At 40.0% G+C, this 10,741-nt stretch overlaps 1 protein-coding gene across 1 annotated transcript in view; it reads left to right on the top strand.

Annotated features, from left to right (window-relative positions):
* Positions 1–3,214, top strand: part of b3gnt2b (UDP-GlcNAc:betaGal beta-1,3-N-acetylglucosaminyltransferase 2b) — a 22,585-nt gene extending 19,371 nt beyond the window's left edge. Inside the window, exon 3 of the mRNA XM_020601851.1 lies at positions 1–3,214. This exon is cut by the window's left edge and continues 471 nt beyond it. Coding sequence (XP_020457507.1) covers positions 1–730 — 730 coding nt within the window. The 3' untranslated portion in view covers positions 731–3,214.
* The last annotated feature ends 7,527 nt before the right edge of the window (positions 3,215–10,741 follow it).

Below are 10,741 nucleotides of genomic sequence, written 5' to 3'. Positions count from 1 at the left end.
CCGCCGCCAAGCCATCCGTCAGTCCTGGGGACGGGCAGGAGTCATAGCCAATCAGACAGTGGTTACTATCTTCCTTCTCGGCAACGCCACAGCTTGGGACCACCATCCAGATCTGTCCATCAGCCTGCACGAGGAGAGCGTTCGCCATAAAGATATCATCCAGTGGGATTACCGGGATTCATTCTTCAACTTGACTGTCAAAGAAGTTTTGTTCCTGGAATGGATTCAGACTCGTTGCCCCAAGGCTCGCTTCATCTTCAAAGGCGACGATGATGTCTTTGTCAACACCTACCGCATCCTGGACTTCCTCAAGGGCCTCACAGAACCCAAAGCAAGGGACCTGTTTGTGGGTGACGTGATCACCGACGCAGGACCGCATCGGGACAAAAGGGTCAAATACTTCATCCCAGAAAGCATGTATGTTGGGAAGTACCCTCCCTACGCAGGGGGTGGTGGGTACCTTTACTCTGGTGACATTGCTGCTCGTCTACACAGGGTGTCACAACATGTAGCGCTCTACCCGATAGATGACGTCTACACAGGTATGTGTCTTAGGAAACTTGGGCTGTCCCCCGAGAAGAACAAAGGCTTTAGGACATTTGACATAGAGGAGAAATACAGGTCAAACCCCTGCGCCTACAAGAGTTTAATGCTTGTTCACCCGAGGACCCCACAGGAGATGATCAAGATCTGGGCCTGGCTCAGCAGCCCTGGCCTGAACTGCCAGTGATGGCTCCACATCAGCCAGAAACAGTCCTAGAGAGGCTTTTTGAGGTTATTCCCAAACTTTCAACTTTCAACTTTCAATTGACAAATAATCCCACGGGATTGCGACTTGAATGTTGGCAGCTTTAAGATAAAATATTATAACGTCATTTGACCTCAGCTCAGTGCAGATGATGCATTGTGCTTCTACAGATGAGGGAGGATGTGATGTTAGCTCCGTTTTTCAAAATGGTAACCATAGTATTTTGACTTTATGTCAGATCTTCGTAGATGAGCTATCCCTGTTTTAGTGTTGAACTAGCTTCACCCAAAGCGACTCTGTGTTTCTTTGTGCACACATATTTATATTAAAACTATTTATATGGCCTTTATAATGCTTTAACACTGGGTGTCAGCTCTGTGACAGAGCCGCTCAATGCTGTATTATATAAATAAGGAGACTAGAACCTGGAATGTGTCTGTGTTGTTTGATAGAGGGTGAAAGATGCTGTGTCAGGTTTTTGACGGTGAGGAGAAATGATCATGTCAGCACCCTTGAGTGTCTATGTCAAAAGTAATTAAAAGGCTAAGTGAATAGAGAATCCAGTGGTTCCCACGTATAGCAGTGTATTGCTGCCAGCTTGGAAAGAGCTTCCTAGTCAACGTTATCTGGTACAGTAATTGTTGCTGGAAATCTAGTTTGTGCTGCTATTCACATCCATGTTTCCTGAAGTATTTACTTGTGACTTACTCCAAGTCAGGCGCTGTTTGTCCTCATGAGGACCTTAGGAACAGAATGTTTATTGTCAAACCACTTGATTCTTGAAAAGGAGTTTGTTGGATCTTAGGTTTATAATTTATTTCTCTAAAATACATAAGTTTCCTTTTTTTTAATTTATCAATCAATAATTTGTTTTCTGTTTTCCATGTTTGTGTTGTCTCATTTTTAACCGGTAGATATGTCATGCTACAACTAAACTACAAATCATTATGGATCTTTGACACTGGTGGTTTGACGGAGTGAATACACACTTGGTTTGGAAACGGGCAACAGGTTTGACCCAGCACTTCTGGGCGTGGTTTGACATAGGTGGAGAAATCCAAATGCTGTCTCATTCTGCACCAGGTTCTCACTCTACACAAACTGTTTGGAGAAACCCTGAGTGCATATCAGTTACTGTATGTTATTTCAAGCTACCAAAGTCAAAATAATCGCTGTAGCTTTTCTGCAGTTGTCATGTGGAAGCAGTGAACAATGTGAAATGTTTGCTGTGATGTCAATGAGTCGAAATGCTTTAAAACACCAGTCTTCTGTTATGTGACAGATTGACTTTTCAGTGTTCGTTGATCATTTCAGAGGCTTTATTTTAAAATGTTACATGTCCAACTTTGGAAGAAGTTTCTCACTTCATTTATTTCCCATTTTAGGATGATATACTCGGTTACATGTATACAAGTATTTCAGTCAAGAACTCATAATTGATAGCTTGAGATATATTCAGTAATATATTTTATTTTCATTGCAGGATTTCTTTGTTGGTGAAGATTTTACAGCAGTGGGTAACTCATATTGGAATGTCAGCCTTCCTTTTATTTGAAGGTTGCTGCTCAGCTCGTGACCATGTAGCTTTAGCACCAACTGTCTTTGATTCACTTTATGAACAATATGCTGCATGTATTTATCTAGCACCTGTTACATAATGCTCCTCTTCAGCTCTGTGAGGCACAGACACCTGACACACATCTTTTTTTCAAATACACCGTTGTGATTCCCATCTAAGAGAGTTAATGACTACAAAGATAGAGATGCTCTGTTTCTCTCTGATAGTAAAGGTCAAAGAAACGACGTGAATGTGTTACACAGTCCACTTTAGCTCAGAATGTCACTGGACCTGATCTATGAAGTCAGCACTGAAAATACATGAACTTGGTGGTGGATAGGACCCGTGCCTTGTATTAAAGCGCCCCCTGCTGGTCAGGATGGTGCCCTTTCGTTTGTAAGACTCGGTGTCCCACAGACCTGGGCTATTCAAAGGCCTAGTTTATTTATGTTACATCCATCTGTTCTTTGTCTCAGACATTTCCTGTTCATATAAATCATCACTTAGAGGAATTTAATTGTCCTATGTATTGCTGTGTTACTGTAATTTGACTGTTGTAAATATTCTGGGGTTACTTTTAGCCTACATTGGTGTCAGATTGTTGGCTTTTGCCACGCAAGAAAAACTAATTTGAGACAATCGCCAAAAAAAGTGTGATTTGGTGCGTTGGGAGGTTGTCGACCTACTCAACACTAATTTAATCACTCATGTGGTAACATCATTTAGTCTCCATGTAGAATAATGCAAACACGTAAGAAAAGGAGACACAATAGGAGCCAAGGACGGGGTGTAGCTGAAATATTTAGGTCAAGTTTTGACACTGGTTGTCTTTTTCTTTGGGTCATACATCCTCAGCATCTTCACTGTGGTTTCTCATTGCTCTCACACCAATAAAAAGTGGCATTCTATCTTTGTTACACAGTTTGCGGTTATTTAAAAAGTTTACATGTTATTAAGTCATTAATTTTTATAATTGCTACTTCTGTCTGATGATTGGGTGTAGATAAGGAGATTTGTCTTTCTTTGTTGTATGTTTGAATTTAACCTCTCGCCATCACCGGCTTTTGTCTGGTCATTTAGTTTCAGTCTTTTTCAGACCCAAGTGAAGAAATTAGACAAGTCTTTTGACAATCAGTGTTTCTCTGGTTTTGGTGGCAAGGCTGTGTCATTTTTTCAATCTGTGTAGTTGCTGGTGGTGTTTTCATGACACAATAGTAAAATAACAATAAAAACTTGCAGCTCCAGCACCAGGATTGTAGTATACAGGGGGATGTAGTGATCAGCATGATGATCAAAAGTTCTAGAAATATTAAAGTCAGAGACAAAACATTTAATCAAAGTGTATCTAAATCAGTAGAGTCTTATCAGTTTGTGGCAGCTTTGGTTCAAAAACCCCTCAAGTTACCCAACAAACAGCTGAATGAGTGATGGCCTTCACTCTTTCATTATGTACAGTATATTGTCAATGTAATTATTCAAGATTTGGGTCTGGATTTTGTAAACCTGCAATTCTGGCTTTCACAAGTTAACATTGTTTCTGTAAGTAGCTTGCTGCATTAATCTTGAGTGTTTCAGGAGCCTGTCATTATTGAGCTATACGACACCTGCACTAGTGAGATGTTACCAAATCTGTGCCTGATGTTTCTATGTACTGTAGAAATGTTCTTCAGCTGTGTTGCACATGATTGCTTTTTTATCACTTTAAATAAGTTGATAATTTAAATAAAGTTATGTTTTGCTGTTTTGTGTATGCATTTTTCTGGCAATACAAATTATATGAAGTGAAACTTGTTCATCCATTTTTATCACTTTATCACAAGAAGATAATGTGTGGACAACGGCTGAAAGCAAATCTTCCTTCTCAGATTGTTTTCCATGAAGGTCTGAGGAGGCAGAAGTATTCTGTATTTTAAAAGAAAACGAAGTAAAATCAGAAAAAAATACTTTTGTGTGCCAGAAGTATGTGGAGTTCTTAAGTTTCCACTGTAGAAATATAGTTGTAGCAAACATAAAGCTAAAGATTCGTGGATGAGGATGAATCAGATTGTTACTGCTGCACAGAAGAAGTTAATGGGATAATTCAGGAGGAATTAATTTATTAGAATTTATTAGTTGGTTTAAAATCAAATGTGAGCTGAGCTTTCCAAAGTCATCCGAGCACAAGTAGGCCATGTACCTCGCCAGCAGAGGGCAGCAGTGGACTGACACATTCATTCAGCAGTATTCCAGGCCTGTCTGCTGCAACTGGTCTTTGTAGGAATATAAATAAAGACTGAGACAAGCACTTTGGAAACTTGGCATGTGATACTTTGAAAATATAATAAGGCTTTGGTTTTACATATGTCAGACCTAAAATGCTGCAGAATTAGTTTTGGACAGCAACAACAGAACATACTGTAAAACTGAACAGAATAAACTCGGCCTGTTCAGCAGTTTTACTGAATGATGTGCACTTAGTGAGGAACTACTAGTTATGAGTCTGTTTCTCTCAGTGTCCCCTCCATGTGAAAGCATGAATTTGCGTGTATGTTTTAGTTTTTGGATCATGTTTGATATCATTAGAGCTCTATTTTGAAGGTGCTCATCACACGTGCAGTAACACCTACAGAACCATGTTGGTATTCGGAGTCCACTGTCATATGCTAAATGTATTTTTAATCATCTATGATCACCTCAGCACTATAATATACGTACGAGTTTTTTTGCCAGGAAAATTGAAGCCCTGGTAAAACCAGAAACAGTTTGTGTTGTTTCAGTCTTATCATTAACACCATTTTAAAATTCTACATGATGGCTTTAAAGAAATTTTGCTAACCTGTGTTTTGGAACAAATCCTTTTAGTAATTTGGGTTTAACTGAGCCAAAAAAAGGCTCAGTCAGTGCAACAGCTTTGTCCAAAGACAAGTTCTCTGCTCTTTCCTCTCAAGGGTGTTTACCCTCCACCTCTTCACGTGGGGGAAGCTTGGGACGTAGTTGTCATGACAAATGTGTTCCCAAGGCGGAAGCAGTCATCATGTGGTGCAGGTGTGTGACTGCAGAAAGGTTCACAAGATGGATATACTGTACAGTGTGCTTTTATGTGTGTTCACACTCACCACACACCCTGATAAGCATCCCGTGACCTGCAAAGAGAAACACGTAAAACAAAAACAGACCAATGGTTTTTGGGCTCCAGATTTGTTTTAACAGGACTGATTCAGAGTTAATTTGTGAAACTGTTTCAGCCTAAAAAGCATCTATATTTCACAGAAACAAGATGATATCAAACCAGAGTTTTTATTTTATCACTGTACATTTAGTTAGTGATCAACAACAAATACTGCTTCTTAATAAATTAATAAAGACTTAATAAATCTAAGTGTTAAATAGTTTTTCTCTGATCTGCTTCACCATATTAAACCTTAATAAGGTGACTGCATGTCAGTCATTTCTGAGTCCATCATTTCTTCAGCCTCACAGTGAAGCATCCACGTCCTAGATGTAAAAAAATAAATCACGTAATTCCAAAACTCCACCTCAAGGCCTGAATCTTCCCAGCTGTTACAGTGACTTGAGCGGCATCATGGTATTCTTGTATATTTTTAAGTCCTGACCTTTGAAGGTGGTTTCCTTTTTCCTTTCAGAGTCCACAGTTGCATCCTGTTGGTAGAAATGTATTATTGTGAAGACTTCAACTCTTGTACCATCTCAGTTGTGTCATGTCCTGCCATGACTTCCTGTTTCAACTATAAAAGGTGCACCAAAAGGATATGTCTGAAAATATTAACATTTTTCATAACAATTCTCATAATAACACTTAACCTCTAGAGTCCTGAGCTTTGGAAACCCAAGCTGTGCGGTCCTCATATGAGGACGCAGGGACTCTAGAGGTTAAATCATCATTGAACCAATCCTAGTAACAAAATCAAAAGCTCTTACAAACACATCACTGAGCCACATGGTTGCACTGTTCCTTCATTATCAAGGGCACACACACATTCTAATTTATTTTGCTTCAGTCTCATTATCCATCTGTAAATACTTGCTGGGAAACCAAATGTGTATTAATCTAATACCAAAAATACCCATGAAAAAAATAACATATATTGTGATGAATGAAATAGAGTGAGCACAGTTTTATTGGTGGTCTTGATTTTTTAACAAAAGGGCCCTTAATTCTTCTCCACTTCTACCTTTCCTGGAAACAGAGGGATTATAAGAGGCTTCAGATGAGGCCAGAGGTGGGAAAATGACATTTTGTACTACATGGTTCACATTCACTCACATCCTTGATATGTGGGGTTTTGCTGTAGACGACACACAGCCGTGACTAGAAGCTTCTGCCCATCACAAAAAAGCAGCAGAAAGTTGATTCGCTAACAGCACACACACAGAGACACTGTCTCTGCCTCTCTTTTCCACCTACTGTCTGATACACACATACACATACACAGTATATGCAAACACAGCATACATTTAAAGCTTAGATAAACAAAAAGAACAAAGGTTATGGTAGGTACTTTATCGGGTGACTAATTGAATCCTTCAGGCTTAATGTGTCTGTATCTTGCAGCACTTTGCCACATAGGAATGTGAAATTCTGTTACAAGTGCACACACTGATGCTCAAAACATTTTTGTATTGCATTTTTACATCTAGACTGTATGTCATCAACTGCATGTCACAAGCAGTACCGAAGCTTTAAAGTAAATATTCAGCATTCTGGAAAACATTTACTTTTATTTGACTCAAATCTCATTACTGGTTTCCAACAACCAAACTTTAGTACTTTTTTCCAAACTGGAAAAAGTGAAGTGGAGGAAAGAGTCGGTCACAGTGAGAGTGCAGGTTTCTTCAAGGTTTGGTCAAGAATGTGACCCTGAGGGTAGCGAGTCACTAGCGAGTCAGATCAAAATCTTCACTGTCCAGTTAAATCACCAAAGCACAGAGATGTTTTTAAATGCCACTGGCACTGTTTTAGCAAAGAGACTGAGATATTGGGTTTATACAGTACAGTTGTTAATGTAATTTAATCTTTCAAGCCCACAGCATCAAAGAAATTGCATTATAAGTATTAACAGAAACGTGTCTTTCCATAATCAGTGTCAGTGTTACAGACATCATTGCAAAACTTTTTAAAGCTAATTTCTAAATGGCTGATTGGAGCTAGTGATGGTTTACTGATGTTCTCCACTAACTGTGGACCAGCAGGGGTTACAGAGATACACTTGCCTAAAAATGACTAACTAGAGTAATAAAATAACGATCCTGCTTAAACACAGACCTCGGAGACACAGTGATTACCCAACACTGTCAGCCAAACAGCTTGACTCTGATCATCATGAAGCTCTCTGCACACAGGAGGGCACAGAGGGTGGTTTACTGTAGCACGGTGCTGAAACTGTGTCCTAAAGGTAGAGGGGAATATGATGGATGATCCACCTCCTGGTTTTAATGAACATACATTGGTTCCACTCTGTGTTTCTAGGGGAGGGAGATATGCTCTGTCCCTTTAGGGGGCAGAGAAATGATGAGAGAAGGTGATAAAAAGGGAGACAACACAGAGTTATCGTGAAGAGGGGAAAGGATGAAAGAAAGAAAGAGAAGGGGAGAGAAAAGAGTAAAAGGTAAAAGAAGCATATGGAGAAAATGGAAGAAAGGAAAAGGAGTAACAATCAAAAATAGTCATTACAGGGAAATGAGAAGGTGAGAGGAAGTGTGAGCAGAGAGATGAGTGTACAAACACAGCAGCCCTGGAGAGCTGTAGCAGAGGATATCACCGCCCTGGCTCATGGAAAAAAGATAACCAAAATGCAAAGACTGCATTTCAGAGTGTCACTGCAGCACAGCCTCCAGACGGAGGATGTGCTGTTGACACAGCTCCGCCCTGCTGCAGCACACAGGAGAGGAAGAACCTCTCCCCACCTGTACATACTGTACAGCAGAAGGCCGGTGCCACACTGCATGGCAGACAGGTTCTTTCCATAATAATGAAATTAATCTTTTAAAAAAGGAACTCTGGTGCACATGAACTCATGATCAAGGATCCATGATGTTCACTAGAGATACAAGTGAAATAACAAAGAGCATGTGACATCTAATGTACCTGGTGCACTGGTGGCTTATAACAGACGCAGGGATTTTTTCATTTCCATTTCAGCTGCTAATTTCTGTTTATTTCACACTCCTGCAAACAACACAAGTTCTGCTTCATTAATGTTTTTGTCTGGAAAATCTAAGCAGGCATTTGTATGTTTGAGATACTGTATGTCAAATGTCTCATAAACTGTTCACCAGTTATTGTCTATTGTTCTGTGGAATATATATTTTTCATCTGCAGTATAATGTAAACCCATCAGTTCACATTTTGATTTTAATTCCTTTGTTTGCTGACTGGTCCAGCCTCCAGACAAGTTTGACTTTCAGTTAAAGTTTTCCAGACCAAACTCTTGCAGAAAAAATGAGCTTTTGAGAGCATTGCTAAAATCTTGGAAGCTGGCGTCTCTCCATCATAAATCTATTTTACATCAGCGAGCATCTGACAGGTTGATGGAAAACTCGAAACATTTTTCTGCTGCATGAGGAATTTTTGTTCCAGTTCTTGTCTGATGCTGATACATCCACTCATCCACAGGATATGGGGATATTACTGCCCCTCTCATGGAAAATCATGCAAACATTTTCAATAGCCTGTAACCTTAGATTTAAAATGTTTGATTCTCACTGCATCTTTAGTTTCAGCTCTAAAACTGTAGTAAGTGTTGGTGATTACAGAGACCTCCGTGAGTAAAAACACCTGAAATCCAGCTCCTTCTTTGTTGTGTTGTCCAGTGTCTCTTCCTCTCTCTCGCTCTTCTTTTTAAGTGAAATTCTTTAAACCAGTTGTATCATCTTTTGTTTATTCTGACCCACTTCTTCTCCCCTCTGTCCTTTCCAGATGACCTAACCTGCAGGCTGTGAGAACTTTTTATAATGATAATAATAAACTTTATTTATACAGCACCTTTGAAGACTAAATTTGTCATACCTTTGCTCCTCTCATCTTACAGCTCAGCCTGCTGAAAAAGGCCTCCTCACTGTATCAAACTGAACAAACACATTAAAGCTCATTTAATCTTTAGGCCCAGATAGGAGGATAGTGTTTAGAGTGCAGTTTTATCTCCCTCAGTAAAAGCAGATGTGGCTTTTACCCTGTTGCTAAAACAAGTGGTGACGCAGTATCCAGCTCATCCTTTTTCATGGGTCACTGGAGGTCATTCAGTGTTTCACCACTCTGGTTCTCTGAGAGCCTCCAAACCCTCTAACAGAAGAAATACATGCTGAATTTCACAGCAAGGAGAACCTGGCCAACGTGCTCCAGATCTGAGTCAGGTATAAATCTGGCTGGTGCTGTTTGGGTGATCTGGGCTGCAGCTGGTCTCATTTAGTAAAGGAATAGTGACAAGTCCAGAGACAGTGCTGCAGTTAAATCAAACCACTGTCTTATCTCCTGGGACTCACTCCAGCTCTGCCTCCTGCTCCACTTTCTTTCTACAGTTAGTAGGGAAACATCTTTTCTCTCCACTTTCTCATACTAGAACTGGCATTTTTCACATAAATGTTTACATTTCATCTCCACAGTGCACAAATCTGAAAATGTGTTCTTACAGTCTTCTCTGTGAGAACACAGTCCCATCCCTGGCACTGTGTCCCCTGGTGATGCCTGTCATTCTAGACCCAGGCCCTTGCCTTTGTCCTGTTTTCCTGCTCTTACTACCTGTTCCACCCTCACACCTGTTTCTCCTCTGCACACTCATCCACTTAATATTTAGGTCAGCAGTAATTCATCAAGCCTGAGTAAATGTGACTGCACTGTCCTCGTCTTTTTGTTAAAACTAATTAGATTTGCTTCTTTGTAGACTTCGTCCTGTTAGTGCAGAGAGATAATGTTAGTATAGATAAAAATTGGCAGGGCAGAAAATAAAATAGCTGTTATTTATTACTGCAAATACTAACCTTCAGACACTAAAACTGATGCAGCTGAAAAGTTTCAAAATCAAATCCAGAATCATTTATTCTAACCCTAACGCCTAGCCTGCAGCAGAGGAGAGAGGTCACCTCTCGTGATTAATGACATGTAAAAAGTACTATTAGTAATCTCATATCTGCAGTTTGGACCACAATAACCATGTATTTAAAACCTACACTCTACTAATATTAAATGATAAAATGGCCATTAACAGAGCACATTAGCAAAACTCAGGTCCAACCCAAGACACTGAACATGATTTAATACAACCCCAAAGTCATAAAGGTAATAAAAAAGGAGCAGACTGAAGGCTGAATCTCGGCTGATGTCTTAATGTCTCTTAATGGCTGATGTCTGTGTCTTTATAGTGGCAGAAAGAGACATTTTACTGGCTGAGCTGCCTGGAGTTAATTTCCCAGTGCTGAACACCCCCCCAGCCCCCCACCCC

The sequence above is a fragment of the Monopterus albus genome, unplaced genomic scaffold (genome assembly GCF_001952655.1).
Source record: "Monopterus albus unplaced genomic scaffold, M_albus_1.0 scaffold52.1, whole genome shotgun sequence".
Lineage (NCBI taxonomy): Eukaryota > Metazoa > Chordata > Actinopteri > Synbranchiformes > Synbranchidae > Monopterus > Monopterus albus.
Note: the sequence above shows the minus strand (reverse complement) of the source record. Positions and strands in the feature narration are given on the sequence as shown.